Source organism: Arabidopsis thaliana, assembly GCF_000001735.4.
Source record: "Arabidopsis thaliana chromosome 1 sequence".
NCBI lineage: Eukaryota > Viridiplantae > Streptophyta > Magnoliopsida > Brassicales > Brassicaceae > Arabidopsis > Arabidopsis thaliana.
The window spans coordinates 26,912,669-26,930,556 of record NC_003070.9 but is presented as its reverse complement, the minus strand read 5'-3'; the positions used below and the strand labels follow the sequence as shown (position 1 = coordinate 26,930,556).

The following is a 17,888-nucleotide window of genomic DNA, read 5'->3' as shown; positions in this document are numbered from 1 at the left end:
GAGGAAGATTGAAGCAACCACCAAAATAAAAGCCAATAAATTCTAAATACATGCTTTTTTTAAAAACGAAACCGTGTGTGAACTGATGGGCTACAATTGTTTTGGGGGCCCTAAGCCCATATTTCAATTTTCTGGCCCAAATATTAGCTTTCAATTTCAATTGCATACTTTATAAAAATAGTTTAAAGCTACATATAAATACTAACGACCTTTAGCTTAATCAAGTGGTTAGTGGTCACAATGGAAGTAGTGTCGTCTCTCGGAATCCGAGACCTCCCGGCGTCCCTCTCCGTGACGACGAGTCTCAACCACCGTCCTCATCGTTCCGATAAAGATGGCGCTCCGGCGAAATCTCCGATTAGACCAAGCAGAACTAGACGACCTTCCACTTCTCCCGCCAAAAAGCCGAAACCTTTTAGGGAAAGAGATGCTTTCCCTTCTTCTCTTCCTCTCCACTCCAAGAACCCCTACATTATCCACAGAGATATTCAAATTTTTGCGAGGCAGAACAATCTCGAAGTCGCTCTCACGATTCTTGATTATCTCGAACAGAGAGGGATTCCTGTAAATGCGACAACTTTCTCTGCTCTTTTAGAGGCGTGTGTTCGCCGGAAGTCGTTGCTTCACGGTAAACAAGTCCATGTTCATATACGTATTAATGGGTTGGAGAGTAATGAGTTTCTAAGGACCAAGCTTGTTCATATGTATACTGCTTGTGGTTCGGTTAAAGATGCACAGAAGGTGTTCGATGAAAGTACTAGCTCAAATGTTTACTCTTGGAATGCGTTGCTTAGAGGGACTGTTATATCAGGGAAGAAGCGGTATCAAGATGTTCTTTCTACGTTTACAGAAATGAGAGAGCTTGGTGTTGATTTGAATGTTTATAGTTTATCTAATGTGTTTAAGAGTTTTGCTGGTGCATCTGCTTTGAGACAGGGATTGAAGACGCATGCACTTGCGATTAAGAATGGTTTGTTTAATAGTGTCTTTCTTAAGACTTCTCTTGTTGATATGTATTTTAAGTGTGGTAAAGTAGGGCTTGCACGTCGAGTTTTTGATGAGATTGTAGAGAGAGATATAGTTGTTTGGGGGGCGATGATTGCTGGATTGGCTCACAATAAAAGGCAGTGGGAAGCGTTGGGACTGTTTAGGACGATGATTAGTGAAGAAAAGATATATCCAAACTCAGTTATACTTACAACGATTCTTCCCGTACTTGGGGATGTTAAGGCACTGAAACTGGGGAAGGAGGTCCATGCCCATGTATTGAAATCGAAGAATTACGTGGAACAGCCGTTTGTTCACTCTGGTTTGATTGATTTATACTGCAAGTGTGGGGATATGGCTTCTGGGAGACGTGTGTTCTATGGATCCAAACAGAGGAATGCCATATCTTGGACTGCATTGATGTCTGGATACGCAGCCAACGGTAGATTTGATCAAGCTTTGAGGTCGATTGTTTGGATGCAGCAGGAAGGTTTTAGGCCAGATGTTGTTACAATTGCTACTGTTCTTCCTGTTTGCGCAGAGCTGAGGGCTATAAAGCAAGGAAAGGAGATTCATTGTTATGCTTTAAAGAATCTCTTCTTGCCGAATGTATCCCTGGTCACTTCCTTGATGGTGATGTACTCAAAGTGCGGTGTTCCAGAGTATCCTATCAGACTGTTTGACAGGTTGGAACAAAGGAATGTGAAAGCATGGACCGCTATGATTGACTGCTATGTGGAAAATTGTGATTTAAGAGCAGGGATTGAGGTATTCAGATTGATGCTGTTATCAAAACACAGGCCAGATTCTGTTACGATGGGTAGGGTTTTGACTGTTTGCAGTGATCTCAAAGCATTAAAGTTGGGGAAAGAGCTTCATGGGCACATTCTGAAAAAGGAATTTGAGTCGATCCCATTTGTTTCTGCAAGAATCATCAAGATGTATGGAAAATGTGGAGATCTCAGAAGTGCTAATTTCTCTTTCGATGCTGTTGCTGTCAAGGGCTCTCTGACATGGACCGCCATTATAGAGGCTTATGGATGCAATGAACTCTTCAGGGATGCAATAAACTGTTTTGAGCAAATGGTATCAAGAGGGTTTACTCCCAACACCTTCACATTTACAGCAGTTTTATCTATTTGCAGTCAAGCCGGATTTGTTGATGAAGCTTATCGCTTCTTCAACTTGATGCTCCGGATGTACAATTTGCAGCCATCAGAAGAGCATTATTCACTGGTCATTGAACTTCTCAATCGGTGTGGTCGTGTTGAAGAGGCACAAAGACTTGCGGTCATGAGTTCCTCGTCATCCCTACAGACCTGACTGCAGATTCAGACATCTTCTTTGCTTTTTCTCAAAGCCACCAAGTAAGTTGCTCGAAGAGTTATGAGAAGTATATTCTGTTCTCTTGTTTCCAAGAACTTGCATTAATAGTGCTGTATATACTGAATTTGGTTCCAGAATGATTGAATTTTGTTCAACTTGTAAAAATCTTGCAGTATCAAATGTAGAGTTTTCTTAAGATTAGTTAAGGGAAGAAAGTCAAGAGAGAACACAAGTCTAGTAAGAATAAAATATCTTATAGCTTTCAGGAAACCATTCAATATTATATCAAATCAAATACATCAATGAGGTAACAAACAATTGTAAAAAATAATAATAAGTCACACCTCATAATCTATGTTTCTACTAGTAACAAAAAAATTTAAAAATATTTGTGAAGAGGTCCTTTCAGGGACCCATCAAGCTCATAGAGTCTTTCCCTCCAAAATCTGATGAGCTTTATTCTTTGCTATAACGTCAGAATCAACAACCCTTGTGGTAGACTCTGAAAACTAAACTTCAATAAATTTAAGTATTCTAAGCCAGTAACTTATGCTGGTATTGTAAGATTGAGCTGTAGAAGCTCTCCATGAGTTAGGTTTTGGGGTTAAGGGTCCCAAAGAAAGTCACTCTGGTATGTTTCCCAAGCATTCATCTCCACATCATTAGCAAACTCCATAGGGTCGTATGTTGAATGCATCATTGTAGTAGGAGATCCCAAAGTTGACTCGTTGATCGCTTGAATTTCCCTGGGCGAGAGTCTGACCATTGTTGGAGCTACATTGGAGGAGCTTGAGCTGTCCACTTGCATGGCTGACTCTGTTCCTTCGGTGGTGCGGCAGAGTGTTGCCTCATGAACTGCCATGCGAATGCTGTCTGAGCTAGAGTCTGCAGGACGTGGAAGGCTGCTGGCGAGCTCAGGGAAGTTGAGACGAGCTTCTCTCCCTCTGAAATGAAATGCTGCCACGTCGTATGCGGTTGCAGCCATTTCAGGAGTCTCGAAACTGCCTAGCCAGATACGGTTCTTGGTCCCCGGTTCACGGATTTCAGACACCCATTTCCCCCATTTTCTCTTCCGGACTCCTCTGTAGGCAGATGGTACACCTTTGCCATCGTTTTGCGCTTTGTCGCTGTTACCGGAATTCCTAAGACCAGCCATGAACACACACACACACGCACACAAAGTTTTTGCTCAAGAGTGTTTGTTGTTTTTGTATTTTGTATTTTGTCTGTTTGGATTTTGATGTTGGAATGTTTGTAACTGTCAGCACTTATTTATAGGTGTGGATTAGTATCTTAACAGCAGATAAACTCCTGTGTACTCGTTTTAAAATCTCAAAGCCTCCAAAGTTAGCTTCGAGGAAACTTCAAAATTGTTATGGGCCTTTGTGGGTGTAACAAGTGTTATCTATTTAGTATCAATGCACTGTAGATTCCCTCAAATAGTAATATGAGTAAACTAATGAGAGGTTTTAGGAAAGAGGCAGAATATTAAGGTTTTGTTTTAAGAGATTGGATTTGCTATAGTAGACGCGGTTTTCTTGCATCATCTATGGGACCCTTTTGTGATCCATTCCATAACTTTGTGATGCTAAGAGTTGGTGCAAAAGTGGGATTTATCCTAAAACAAATGTCAAAGCTCATTGGGTCATAATAATCTTCCTTTTCTTGAGTCAATTGATCAATTAAAACATTGGTCGTAATATAAAAAAACATTGGTAATAATTTATTTTACTAATCAAGCTTACTAATTCTAAGACATTTTGGTTGCTTCAAGGATGAAATTTTGATCCCTAGCATCTATCTACAAGATATGCCCTTAATCATTAGGCTACCACATTTGATTGATTACCACATTTGAATTTTATTGATAGTTCTTTTGTGTGATCAATATATATGAGTTAAAAAAAAAAATCTAACTATGTGTAGCTTTATTTAGTCTGATTTTATTTTTTAGATTTTAGATTCCATTATATAGTCATAGATTGTGGCAAATATCTCTCTCTCTTTTTTTTTAATAAAGAAGTAAACAAAATATCTCTTAAGCTTTGGAATTATGCATTTTTGTTATCAATGAAGTTTTTTTTTAGTCGGACATTATCACTGAAGTTAGACAACTAGATGCTCTTAGACTGCTTTAGTTGACTCAACACATACGATAATAAATGATCATTTAATGTTCAATCTTTTTTTTTAATTGATTGTGCGCCTCGATAAATTATTTTTAAATTTCGTTCCTACTAAAACATGACATTCTTAATTCTTTGAATATAATGTTTTGTCTAATTCTCATATATGATATTTTTTAAAATATTATGGTTTGCTATTTGATTATATATATATATATATATATGTCTATATATATACAAATATTATCAGTGATAATATTTTAGATAGTTTCCCATGTATCTAAATATCTAATATATATTGTTTCATCTTAACACGTTTAGAAAATGAGTTATATACGTTGGGTAGTTGCTTGCGTAGTGTTTTATTTTTTAAAACAGTTGTTGCAACCATTTGAGATATATCGGCCTATGCTTTAAAACAAATATTACATTTCTTTGCATCACGGTCTTTTAAGTAAGACGGTTTAGACAATTTTTTGTTTTGTTTTGAGTAATAGAACGAACGTGTATAAAATCACATCTCTGTCTGCTTTGCATGAGTGTCGGAGGGAAGAGTCTTGGTTTGAAAAGGATAGCTTTTTGTTTTCTCTGGCGGAAAAGACAGAAGATATAAAGTTAACTTGAAATGAGACAGAAATAGAGGAATTTGAATAACAAAAAAACAAACAAACAGAAACTAATGCTGTGTAAACATGTGTCATTGATTATATATGAGTTTAGAAAGTTAGAAGCTAGAAGAAAACAAAAGTTTCTTTAGACCACCGACTTCATTTTTCTTATATTTCTGATTTGATAAAAGCTCTTTAGTATATAGTTCGTACTTGTAAATAACTCAACGTAACAATGGGACGAAAAAATAATTCAAATTTGATTGGTTCTTCTTCTTCTTTCCCTTTTGTTGTTTGTTTTCTACTCAGCGTAAGCACTAAACATGGGTCTTACGCGTTGAGGAAAACAATGAAACGAGCTCCAAAATTTCTCCTCCTTAGAAAAGATCCAATGATGTATGCTTTGATATATTAACATATACCTTTATATTTTCATATATTTGGTTGTATCAAGAACTAAAGCTAATTAACAAAAAAAAGGAACTAAACCCTTTTTTATTTAAATTTAGAAGGACCAAATATATGAAAAGATTATGTCATACTCAAATTCAGGTTTTGGAGAATTAAATTCTATTTGAAAGATTTTATTTAGTTAAAATACTAAATTAAACAAAAGAAGTGTGGTTCTCACTTCTCAACAATGGAAGATGTCCATTGGGCTTCGTAAAGATGAACATTGAGAGAAAGAGATATGTGTGCGTGCGTGAATTCGAATTGGTGGTGAATTGCAAGCTGGATTCCTAATTAGAGAGGATTTTTTGTACTAATGGTGTGTTGCAGCTGGATTCCTATTTTGAGGACTTAAGTGTCTATTATCATCAAAAAAAAAAAAAAAAGTCTTAATTATTAGTTTAATCCAAAACTTAAGTACACTCCTTTCGTCCGAACATAGCCAAAACAAAAGTTGCCACTTTAAGTTCCTTTGACCACTGTCGGCACGAGAATCGTTTGACTTCTTTCTCATATGGGCTTTAAATTAGCCCATCTCTATAATTTTACTTTTGTTGAGGGTTTTATAAGCCCATTAAGTTTCGGCCCACTCTTGACGTTAATCTGACGTCAGCTTGATTTTTCCGGCGGATTTCTCAAATCGACAAATTCGTTTTCATCGGTTGTTTCAGACGTAATTTCCAAAAATGAAGGCTGAGTCTAGCAACGAGTCTTTCATAATCGGGCAGCGAGTCCACTCTCTCAACGATTCGCGTCGTGTGGGCACCGTGAAATACGTCGGAGATGTGGAGGGATACTCCGGAACTTGGATCGGCGTTGATTGGGATCAAGACGGTGATGGAAAACATAACGGTTCCGTCAATGGCGTTTTCTACTTTAACGGTCGTTCTCAGAGCTCAGCTTCATTTGTTCGTTCCCAGAATCTTAGTCGCGGTATCACATTGCTTCAAGCTTTGGAGCTTAGATACAGAACAATTTCAACTAAGGACGAAGAAGGTCTTGAAAGAGAATGTTATATTTTAGTTTCAGTGAGTTTTTGGAATTTGAAATAATGAATCTTCTTCTTTGTTTTTGTTAGATGAAATGTATGTTCTCTCTGCTGGGAATAGACGTGTTTCGATTCAGCTTTTAGGAGGGGATAAGATCCAGGATAAGTTAAGTCGGTTCGAGGAGCTTACGAGTGCTTCTCTTTCGTATCTTGGTGTTAGTTCTCTTGGAGTTTCATCTGATTTGGGTTCAATTCTACCAAGTAAGTTTGATCTAGTTTCAGCTCTGCCATTGTCAAAGATAATCGTGTGACTCTTTCTTTCTCACGACCTTTAGATGAGCGTGTTGTGATGTTATTTGGTTCCTCTGTTACAGATTTGAAGCTGCTGGACTTAACTGGAAACTTGATTTCTGACTGGGAGGTATGAGTCGTTACTGTTTTATCTATCATCAACTAATGTGTTAGAGTTTATGATTGATCTTTTGTTCTTTTGGCTTTCAGGAGATTGGTGCTCTTTGTGAACAGTTACCAGCACTTACAACCCTTAATTTGTCTTGCAATTCTTTGTCAAGTGATATCAAGTCTCTGCCACAGTTAAAAAATATCCGTGTTTTGGTTCTGAATAATAGTGGTCTGAGCTGGACTCAGGTGATATGTGACTCTTTTACTATTTTTTTTTTTGCTTATGAACTAGTTGAGCATTATTGCAGTTTTTGACTTTTATGGTTCTTACCGTCCTGGAGCAGGTTGAAATTCTTAGGCGCTCGTTACCTGGAATTGAGGAGTTGCATCTGATGGGGAACATGATATCTACCATAACAGTAATGTTTTATTTTGTAGCTTCAATGGTTACTCTGTTGCTCCAAGTAGGATATAGTCTGAAAACGCTTGGAAATCGGTTTGGTCTCTTTGAAGACGATACTTGAATTACGCTCATTCTAACACTTCTTTTGCTTTAAAAACTTGGGTATTTAGCTTGCAAATTGTGAACTCCCTTTTTCCCCCTGGTTGGTTCTTGCAGTCCACGTCCTCATCAGATGATCAAGCATTTAACTCTCTGCGGCTACTGAACTTGGATGATAATTGTATTTCCGATTGGAGTGAAGTATTAAAGCTATCTCAACTTCCATGGTCAGTAATACTTTTTTTTTTCCTTTCTACTCATAGTTGATGGACCTGTAAATATACATTGCACCGTTAATTCTTTCTAAAAATTGATAATCTAAACGTTGTTTCTCAGCTTGGAGCAGCTTTACCTGAATAAGAATAAGCTTTCACGCATCTTTCAGTCTGTAAATGGCACTGAATCATCAGAGAAAGGCAGCGACCCATTTCCTAGTCTGAGTTGTCTTCTTCTAGGTAATCTCCTCAAGTGTAGTGTCCTCCTCTCTTGAAATTTGGCCATTTATTCTGTCCATTGTATTTCTCAGGAGCCAACAACATTGGCGATTTGGCCTCAGTAGACGCACTGAATGGGTTTCCTCAGTTAGTGGTACTGATCTTTTGTTCTGTAATACTCTAATAGATCAGTCATGATACTTGTTATAGAGGCATAAGCATTAATTATTTAATAGCCAGGTAGACTTTTAAATATGTACTTTAATTGACCTTCCCTCGTCAAGTAATAGGACATCAGGCTTTCGGAAAACCCAATATCTGATCCTGTAAGAGGTGGTGTCCCAAGATTTGTTCTCGTTGCAAGGTTGACAAAAGTACAAGTGCTGAATGGGAGTGAGGTAGAACAAGTGCCTTAAAAAATGTTTAACATACTGTTACCTTTCATTCATCTGACTCTACTGGGTTATTCTTTTCAGGTAAGAGCTCGTGAGAAGAAGGATTCTGAGATCCGGTAAATCGTCAATGCCTCATCTTGGTCAATCTTGTTGTTTGGTTCAGCGTCAGTACTATGCTTAGTTTCTTTGGATGGTCGCAGGTATGTCCGAATGGTGATGTCAAAGTTAAATGACAAGTCTGGGGAGATTGAGCTGCTCCACCCTAGGTACATTTTGCAAAACTATATTTTCTTCAATCAATTCTTCCCAAACAAAACAGTAAAGGGTTCTATTTTGGTTTTCAAACCCTATTTTCTTCTTTCAATGAAAGTATCTACCAGATGAAAGTGATATAAGAAAAAGTTAGCCGTGCTTGTGATATTTCAGATTTTATGAACTCAAGAAACTTCATGGAATTGAGGACGAAAGAGCATCAGCTGAGAACAGCGGCCCTAAGAATATAGCATCTGGACTTATCTGTATGACTCGTTAAGCGTATCTTACTTAAGGTTCATTGATTGTATAGAACCTGCTTTTAAATCACAATGACATGTGCAGCCATTACTCTCAAATGCGTTGGTCCATCAATGGGTGAAAAACCTCACTTGACAAAGAAGTTACCGGGCAGTATCACGGTTGTCACTACTTTTTTCTTTTGTATTGAGAATCCGAAGTCTAAAACTCGGAAAATATGTACCGTTTTATTGAAAGTTTTCGATTGGTGTTTGTAACAGGTTGGAAAGCTGAAGATCTTATCTGAGAACTTTTTCAAGCTCAAGTCCATCAAGCCAAGATTATTTCTGCAGGAAGAGGTATCTTTTCCTAATAATCATTAACTTGAAAGAAAACGTTTCGAGTTTCGACTATATATGTATGTTGTATCGCTTATCTTCATCATATCAACGAAACAATCTTATATTTCCGTGGCAGGGCTCACCTTTTCCGACAGCACTCGATGACGAGACTGCAACATTACTTGACGTTGGAATCTGCGACGGCTCCACACTTCTTGTTGACGAAGAGAGTTAAGTTAAGGTCATCACATACTACACACTCTTCAGAATTTAAACTCGATTTATTTTATGGATTGTCACTGTGAACATTAATAGTTTATCCATCTTTTGCAAGTAACTTGAACCCACGTAAAAACATTAATAGTTCCAGAACCATCATCATCATTGCAAAAGTTTCATACAAAGTTAAAAAAAAATTGAAATTGAGAAGAGACAACATGTTTTATTTTATGAGAGCTCAATGATCTTGGATCGTTTTCTGCTACATTCTGCACTCTTACTCTCCTCTCCTTCACTTTCGCTATCACTCTCATCATCGCTGCTCGAATCTCCACTTTCAGCGGCCGGACCAATGCCGGCAATAGCAGCTTCAGCCGCACTGACTGCTTCAGGCGTGTTGAGATCAGCGACACCGAGCATCAAGTCCATCTCGATAAGTTCAGATTCGTTACCCGTTAGTGCTTCGATATTATAAGCTTCTGGGTTTGCCTCAGACTTTTTGTTAGCCTCCGCCATAACCCCCAAGAAGCCTTTAAGTTTACCAAGAAGTTGGCTTTTAGGAACTGGAGCAATCGTTGGCTTCGATGGAGGAGGAGCCTCCATCTTCTTCTTCTTCTTATTCTTATCCGTACACATCAAAAGTGCTGAATCCATAGCAGAGGAAGAAGATGGATTCTTGAGCTCCAATTTCAGGAGATCTTTGCAGTTTTCTTTCCCTTCCATGATTTTTCTTTGGTGAAATCAGTGAGAATTATGGAGAAGAAGACGAACTATGAGCTTGACCTAGAAAAAGAGTTTGCGTCGGTGGAGCTTGAAGTCGCCGCTATCGCTTTAGGGTTTCGGTTCTGACATTCAATTTATAATTCCCAAATTATGAATTTATTAAGTATCGAAAATATTTTACATAACGTATATGGAAATTGTACTAACTACAAAATAGTAACTTCCGCTCTTTAACCGCTTGTTAAACCGACAGCTTTGATTTACCCTACCCGGTTGGTTCCTCAACCGAATCGCAGAAGATCTATCTTGATCAAGCAGCAATACCCGGTTTACTTTACCTCTTAACTTTTTTATCTTACCATCTCTTAAGGAAAAACAGAGGATTTAGGGACAATAAAGTAGACACAATTCCGATTAGTTTAGTTACAAAAGGCGTTTCTGTCAGACGAAACAGTTGGTTACTTAATTTGTCTTCATAAACAAGGTAATGAATTTCGAGCGTCGATGATTACAAGCTTATCTCAAATCTCTTTTGGGACATTGAGGCGCTTTGGCTCTTCTGTTTTACCTTCTGCACTGAAACGCGAATTTGTTGAAGGATTGCGTACGTTAGTAAGGTCTGGTGATATCCGTCGAGCTGTTTCCTTATTCTATTCTGCGCCGGTCGAGCTTCAGTCTCAACAGGCTTACGCAGCTCTGTTCCAAGCATGTGCAGAGCAACGCAATCTCCTCGATGGAATCAACTTGCACCACCACATGCTCTCACATCCCTATTGTTATTCACAGAACGTTATACTTGCTAATTTCCTCATTAATATGTATGCCAAATGTGGGAATATCTTATACGCACGACAGGTGTTTGATACAATGCCTGAGAGGAATGTTGTTTCATGGACTGCATTGATCACAGGCTATGTACAGGCTGGGAATGAGCAAGAGGGATTCTGTCTTTTCTCGTCTATGTTATCCCATTGTTTCCCTAACGAGTTTACGCTGTCAAGCGTGTTAACTTCATGTCGATATGAGCCTGGAAAGCAGGTACATGGACTTGCTCTGAAACTTGGTTTACATTGTTCGATCTATGTGGCGAATGCAGTTATCTCTATGTACGGTAGGTGTCATGATGGTGCCGCAGCATATGAAGCTTGGACTGTGTTTGAAGCCATAAAGTTTAAGAATTTGGTTACTTGGAACTCAATGATTGCTGCTTTTCAGTGCTGCAATCTTGGGAAAAAGGCCATTGGCGTTTTTATGCGGATGCATAGTGATGGAGTGGGATTTGATCGTGCCACGTTGCTTAATATATGTTCTTCCTTGTACAAAAGCTCTGACTTAGTTCCTAATGAGGTTTCAAAGTGTTGTCTTCAACTGCATTCTCTGACTGTAAAATCCGGGTTGGTGACTCAGACTGAAGTGGCTACTGCATTGATTAAAGTTTATTCAGAAATGTTAGAAGACTATACTGACTGCTACAAGCTTTTTATGGAAATGAGTCACTGCAGGGACATTGTTGCTTGGAATGGGATTATAACAGCGTTTGCAGTGTATGATCCGGAGAGAGCTATTCATCTCTTTGGTCAGTTACGTCAGGAGAAGCTAAGCCCTGACTGGTATACTTTCTCAAGTGTACTAAAAGCTTGTGCAGGACTTGTCACTGCTCGCCATGCTTTGTCTATACACGCTCAAGTGATCAAGGGTGGTTTTTTGGCTGACACGGTGCTGAACAACTCATTAATCCATGCGTATGCCAAGTGTGGCTCTCTTGACTTGTGTATGCGTGTATTTGACGATATGGATTCGCGGGATGTTGTTTCCTGGAACTCAATGCTCAAGGCTTACTCATTACATGGCCAAGTAGACTCAATTCTACCAGTCTTTCAGAAAATGGACATCAACCCCGATTCAGCGACTTTCATAGCCCTTCTCTCGGCTTGCAGCCACGCAGGACGAGTAGAAGAAGGATTGAGAATATTCAGATCCATGTTTGAGAAACCTGAAACTCTTCCTCAGCTAAATCACTACGCTTGTGTGATCGATATGCTAAGCCGAGCTGAGCGTTTTGCTGAGGCAGAAGAGGTTATCAAGCAGATGCCAATGGACCCAGATGCTGTAGTTTGGATTGCATTATTGGGATCATGTAGAAAGCACGGTAACACCCGGTTGGGTAAGTTAGCGGCAGATAAACTTAAAGAGCTAGTCGAACCCACAAACTCAATGAGTTACATCCAGATGTCAAACATATACAACGCAGAAGGTAGCTTTAACGAAGCCAATCTTAGCATAAAGGAGATGGAAACATGGAGAGTACGGAAAGAACCAGACTTAAGCTGGACAGAGATAGGAAACAAGGTTCACGAATTCGCATCGGGAGGAAGACACCGTCCGGACAAGGAAGCCGTATACAGAGAATTGAAGAGACTGATTAGTTGGTTAAAGGAGATGGGTTACGTTCCAGAAATGAGGTCAGCTTCACAAGATATAGAAGACGAAGAACAGGAGGAAGATAATTTATTACATCACAGCGAGAAACTTGCGTTAGCGTTTGCGGTTATGGAGGGAAGAAAATCGAGTGATTGTGGTGTGAATTTGATACAGATTATGAAGAACACAAGGATCTGTATTGATTGCCATAACTTCATGAAATTAGCTTCTAAGCTTTTGGGAAAAGAGATTCTTATGAGAGACTCGAATCGGTTTCACCATTTCAAAGATTCTTCTTGCTCCTGTAATGACTACTGGTAATTTTCTATGTTACTTTCATCACAAGACAAAGACAAGGACTGATTTGGCAAATAAATAAAAGTATAAGAAAATGTGTTAATTAAGGGAAAAAAAGAAAAAAAGGAAAAAAAACAAGTTGCAGAAAGAGAGAGAGGTGGGGGAAGAAGACGATCTTCGATCCAGAGTTGAGCTTCTCTTCTGCCATCGTCTTCTTCCTCGATCTCGGTCAATTACGCATTCTCTGATCTGATTTGTGAGATCTCTCGTCGGATCACCGTTTTTTACATCGTCGCCGACAACACTTAGGAGTAATTGGATCCAGCAGAAATGTCGATAAACATGAAAACATTTACTCAAGCTCTAGCTAGAACGGCTGCTGTGATTGAGAAGACGGTTCATACCACAGTACAGGAAGTTACGGGACCAAAGGCTCTTCAGGATTACGAGCTACTTGATCAGATCGGTTCCGCTGGTCCTGGTCTAGCTTGGAAGCTATACGCAGCTAAGGCGCGTGATTCCACGAGGCCACAGCAGTACCCGACGGTCTGTGTATGGATGCTTGATAAGCGTGCTTTGTCGGAGGCTCGTGTACGAGCGAATTTGTCTAAGGCAGCTGAAGATGCGTTTCTTGATCTGATTCGAGCTGATGCGGGGAAGCTGGTGAGGTTGAGGCATCCTGGTGTGGTTCATGTGGTGCAAGCGCTTGATGAGAATAAGAATGCTATGGCTTTAGTTACGGAGCCGCTTTTTGCTTCTGTGGCTAATGCGCTTGGTAATGTTGAGAATGTGGGTAATGTGCCGAAAGATCTGAAATCAATGGTAACATATATAATGTTGTTGCTGTGATTAAAACTCAATTTAAGGTTGACCTTGGATTTTATTAAATTGATTGTTTAAAATTTGATCAGGAGATGAGCTTGTTGGAGGTGAAGCATGGTCTGCTCCAGATTTCTGAGACACTGAACTTCTTACACAATAACGCAAATCTCATCCATCGAGCCATTTCTCCAGAGGTTTCTTTAGTCTTACTTCTCTTCTTAGAGGTTGTGTTTATATGTTTTATTAACATGTGGAGTTGTGATTTCCCTGCAGAATGTTCTTATTACTTCAGCTGGTTCTTGGAAGCTTGCCGGGTTTGGTTTTGCTATTTCAGCAGCACAGGCTGGGAATTTGGATAACATGCAATCGTTCCACTATTCTGTGCGTTTATTAAACTTGAAATATTATTTGACTGTTGTATATCTGATGTATTCAACTCTACAAGCGAGATGATTTCTTGGGTATGACTATGCAGGAATACGACGTCGAGGATTCAATACTGCCAGTCCAGCCATCTCTAAATTACACTGCACCTGAACTGATGCGCAGCAAAAGTCCTTCAGCTGGAGCTTCGTCGGACATTTTTAGTTTTGGATGCCTTGCCTATCATTTAGTTGCTCGGAAACCGTTGTTTGACTGCAATAATAATGTCAAGATGGTAAACTCTAAAATCCGAGCTTGTTAGTTTTGATATTCAGATAGATGCTGTCAGATACGTTTTCTCTCAGGCTTGATGTCATTGGAGTAGTTTTAATTATTCAGAGTATCCTTTGGATTTCCCATGGTTGGTAATGTTTAACTTGAATTTTTTTGCAGTACATGAACACGTTGAACTATATAACAAATGAATCTTTCTCATCTATACCCTCGGAATTGGTATCTGATTTGCAAAGGATGCTATCAACGAACGAGTCCTTTAGACCAACAGCATTAGATTTCACAGGTAAGTGGAGATAACTTTGACGAGGTTTCCTTCTTTCTTGTGGCAAATTTTCTCTTTTTCTTGTTAGTTACATCTTTAACTTGAACTCTGACTCTGTAGGATCGAATTTTTTCCGAAGTGACGCTAGGTTACGTGCTCTCCGCTTCCTTGATCATTTGCTTGTACGTGTATATGCTTCCAATAATTGTTTCAGACAGACTGTTCTTAGAAGTCTTAGATGATGGAAAATGTATCTCCACATTTGATAACCTTTTCGGAACAATTTTCTCTTTATCCAGGAAAGAGATAACATGCAAAAGTCCGAGTTCTTAAAAGCATTATCAGATATGTGGAAAGATTTTGATTCCCGTGTATTACGGTATAAGGTAGTCACTTTACTGACTTATCTTGTGTCTTGATAAAAAAAAAGATTTGATGCTCAAATGATATGTCTAGCAACAACTAAGCAAACCATGTTTTATCATGCAGGTGCTTCCACCTCTTTGTGCGGAACTTAGGAATTTAGTTTTGCAACCAATAATCTTGCCAATGGTTCTAACTATAGCACAGTCTCAGGTAATCTTAAGTGATAACGAAAACTAATTTTATCTTGAAACCACTGACTGAATGAATGCTTGAAAGTTGAAACCTAAAATTACCTTTGCAGGATAGAACTGACTTTGAGCTGATAACACTTCCGGCTCTTGTTCCTGTTCTGAGTACTGCTTCAGGAGATACATTACTGCTGCTTGTGAAACATGCAGATCTTATTACTAACAAGGTAAAGTTGATCAATTCTATACAATACTGGCTTATGTTTTTCTTACCCTGCACTTGTTTGTTTCTGCTTAAGTTCTTCTGATTGGACATAGTATGATGGAATGAAGGATGTATGTGTACAATATGGTTCACTTTAACAACACATCAACTCGATATTATAGTCTTTTGTGCTGTCATAACCTGATACATGCAGATATAGTCAGATACATATTTGGTTGTAAGGTTCCACGTTGAAGATACACAGACTGTTATTTGTTTCTGGATCCAGTTGTACATTGAAATCAATATCTTTTTTCTAATGCATATAGGGTGAGATCCTTACTCGGCTTACGTTTATGTCAAACTTTTCAGACTGATAGTGAGCATCTTGTATCGCACGTCCTCCCTTTGCTTCTGCGAGCCTACAATGATAACGATGTCCGCATTCAGGAGGAAGTTCTTAAAAGATCCACATCTGTGGCTAAGCAACTCGATGGTCAGGTGATGCTCAATGCTTTGTTTTAATGTTTTATTGGAATAATATGTTTTTCTCCGAGAAGAGTAGAATCAATTTTTGATGTATGGCTCTGTGGTATTGCAGAGTAGTGTCGGTTAATTATGCTGGATGAGTTCTTCTAATTATCATTTTTTCCCCGTCTTTCTTTATTTAGGTTGTGAGGCAAGCAATTTTGCCTCGTGTTCATGGCTTGGCTCTCAAAACTACAGTTGCTGCGGTATGTTATGCTTTGTTAGATTATCTCAGCTCGAGTTGCTTCTAATACCAGTGTCTTTAATAGCTTGAGAAAGAAAGAGAAAATGAACATAACTGATCCCAGCTTCTTATAAATAATTGACTGGAATGTACTTGTTGCGCAGGTCAGAGTAAATGCTTTGCTCTGCTTAGCTGAGTTGGTGCAAACGCTTGATAAGCCTGCCGCTATCGAAATTCTGGAAACAATTCAACGGTGTACTGCCGTAGATCGTTCTGCACCAACCCTAATGTGTACCCTTGCTGTGGCAAACGCAATCCTCAAACAGGTAGGATTCAGGTCAAATTTTCTCCTTAATGTTTGAAATTTGAATGTCTTGACTTCCCCTCGTTTTGATATGTGGTATCGTTGTATCTCATTATCTGCATTTTTCATCATTGTTTTCTAGTATGGAGTTGAATTCACAGCAGAACATGTGCTTACCCTGATGATGCCGCTTCTCACTGCCCAACAACTGAACGTCCAACAGTTTGCCAAATATATGCTATTTGTCAAGGATATTCTCAGGTGTGCATCTTGTTATCAGTCAGTACTTTTGAATAGTGTTTTCACGTCCGTACCACAACAGTGTTGTTGTCTTTATTGTGATTTGTATTCATCTATTGTAACAGGAAAATAGAGGAAAAAAGAGGAGTAACAGTGAACGATTCCGGAGTCCCAGAGGTGAAACCGCATTCTGCTGCCAATGGACTCCAGTTTCAGTCATCAACCCAAATACCTGAGAAGGTTGCTTCTGCAGCCAAGAGCAGTCCTGCATGGGATGAAGATTGGGGCTCCCCGAGCAAAGATTCTGCTGTGGGAAATCCTGCTTCTTCTCGTCATAACACAAACGATCAGTTTAACAAATCCACAGATCAGTCACAGCCATCGATCATGTCTACTCTGCCCAACAAGACAACAGCGCCAACAACATGCCCTGCAGTGGACATCGAGTGGCCTCCAAGGCAATCTTCAAGCCTCACTGCTCCAGCAACTGATAATCAGACACAACTAAACACAGGAACATCATTTGCTTCGGGTTTCGATGAGTTAGATCCGTTTGCTAATTGGCCTCCACGTCCCAACAATGGTGCTTCTGTTGCTTCTACTGGTCTCAAGAATGGCGCTGCATCCAATTTTAGCAACAATTTACCAGGCGGCACCCATTTTCAGACAGCTAACAATGACAACTGGGCATTCAGCAGTGCCTCCTTGTCTTCGCTAAAACCACCCCAGCAAGGGAATCAAGGTATCTCTGCAAATAATCAAGATCCACTCAACTCTTTCGGTGTACCAAAACAGAGCCAAGGAATGCCATCTTTCACCAGTGGTTCATACAACAACCAGAAGCCAGCAGACATCAGTTCCATATTCGGTTCAAGCAAAACCGAACCGTCCGCAATGAAACTCGCACCACCACCTTCAATAGCAATGGGAAGAGGAAGGGGTAGAGGTAGAGGTGGTACTGGCACATCTACCTCAAAGCCCAGTGGTTCACAACCATCTCTATTGGATCTATTATGACCACAGTTCTTGGTGTTGAACCTCTTGGTGTGGTGTTGGTGTTTTGTCGTGTGATTAAGAGAAGCATATACACATGGAGATTGCGCTCCGTGCTTTGTGATGCAGAGAAAACTGTTCAGAAAAATGGAGATGTTATGTAAACATCTTCTGGGATTAGCTTCTTCCACTATATAAACTTTACTACAGCTTCAGGTTGTTTTATGTCTTTCTCAAATTGTACAAATTTTGTTATGTTTTCTCACCATTGCTTCATTTGTCACACATAATATTATTTTACGGCGGCTACGCTATTTTCATGTATACTTTTTCTTCTTTTGGCAGTTCCTGGATCATTTTCTGTTGGTAAGTTGGCCGTACCACCGAGTGACTGTTCTAGTGTTCCAACCACGTCCGACATTACA

General features: G+C 39.3%; 6 protein-coding genes and 1 long non-coding RNA gene across 8 annotated transcripts; 5 read left to right on the top strand and 2 right to left on the bottom strand.

Moving 5' to 3' along the window:
* The first annotated feature begins 209 nt into the window (after positions 1–209).
* AT1G71460 (Pentatricopeptide repeat (PPR-like) superfamily protein) lies at positions 210–2,573 on the top strand. The gene has a single exon (NM_105815.4). The coding sequence runs from the start codon at positions 241–243 to the stop codon at positions 2,308–2,310; it is 2,070 nt and encodes a 689-aa protein (NP_177302.1). The 5' UTR covers positions 210–240; the 3' UTR covers positions 2,311–2,573.
* Positions 2,501–3,545, bottom strand: AT1G71450 (Integrase-type DNA-binding superfamily protein). Its single transcript, NM_105814.4, has one exon. It carries the CDS (start codon positions 3,467–3,469, stop codon positions 2,918–2,920), a length of 552 nt encoding a protein of 183 aa, NP_177301.1. The 5' UTR covers positions 3,470–3,545; the 3' UTR covers positions 2,501–2,917.
* Positions 3,546–6,125: 2,580 nt separating this feature from the next.
* On the top strand, positions 6,126–9,497 carry PFI (tubulin folding cofactor E / Pfifferling (PFI)). The gene is made up of 15 exons (NM_105813.4): positions 6,126–6,493; positions 6,576–6,746; positions 6,860–6,906; positions 6,987–7,133; positions 7,232–7,306; positions 7,507–7,616; positions 7,726–7,844; positions 7,916–7,977; positions 8,114–8,221; positions 8,300–8,334; positions 8,419–8,484; positions 8,645–8,736; positions 8,816–8,892; positions 8,992–9,069; positions 9,188–9,497. Exons 1-15 carry the CDS (start codon positions 6,184–6,186, stop codon positions 9,284–9,286), a joined length of 1,596 nt encoding a protein of 531 aa, NP_565017.1. The 5' UTR covers positions 6,126–6,183; the 3' UTR covers positions 9,287–9,497.
* Positions 9,405–10,117, bottom strand: AT1G71430 (uncharacterized protein). Its single transcript, NM_105812.2, has one exon. It carries the CDS (start codon positions 9,991–9,993, stop codon positions 9,499–9,501), a length of 495 nt encoding a protein of 164 aa, NP_565016.1. The 5' UTR covers positions 9,994–10,117; the 3' UTR covers positions 9,405–9,498.
* Positions 9,836–10,145, top strand: AT1G09247. Its single transcript, NR_139589.1, has one exon. It is a non-coding gene; the product is annotated as an other RNA (long non-coding RNA).
* Positions 10,146–10,457: 312 nt separating this feature from the next.
* Positions 10,458–12,771, top strand: AT1G71420 (Tetratricopeptide repeat (TPR)-like superfamily protein). The gene has a single exon (NM_105811.3). It carries the CDS (start codon positions 10,498–10,500, stop codon positions 12,733–12,735), a length of 2,238 nt encoding a protein of 745 aa, NP_177298.1. The 5' UTR covers positions 10,458–10,497; the 3' UTR covers positions 12,736–12,771.
* Positions 12,772–12,824: 53 nt separating this feature from the next.
* AT1G71410 (ARM repeat superfamily protein) lies at positions 12,825–17,831 on the top strand. 2 transcript variants are annotated; one of them, NM_001334498.1, is made up of 15 exons: positions 12,825–13,533; positions 13,623–13,727; positions 13,807–13,914; positions 14,009–14,191; positions 14,350–14,476; positions 14,576–14,637; positions 14,755–14,841; positions 14,945–15,031; positions 15,123–15,236; positions 15,587–15,715; positions 15,886–15,948; positions 16,091–16,252; positions 16,373–16,491; positions 16,596–17,679; positions 17,809–17,831. In NM_001334498.1, exons 1-14 carry the CDS (start codon positions 13,042–13,044, stop codon positions 17,485–17,487), a joined length of 2,730 nt encoding a protein of 909 aa, NP_001322749.1. In that variant the 5' UTR covers positions 12,825–13,041; the 3' UTR covers positions 17,488–17,679; positions 17,809–17,831. The 2 variants fall into 2 exon arrangements, with proteins under 2 accessions (NP_001322749.1, NP_177297.1); NM_105810.4 differs by having other exon boundaries at positions 12,830–13,533; positions 16,596–17,831.
* Positions 17,832–17,888: the final 57 nt, after the last annotated feature.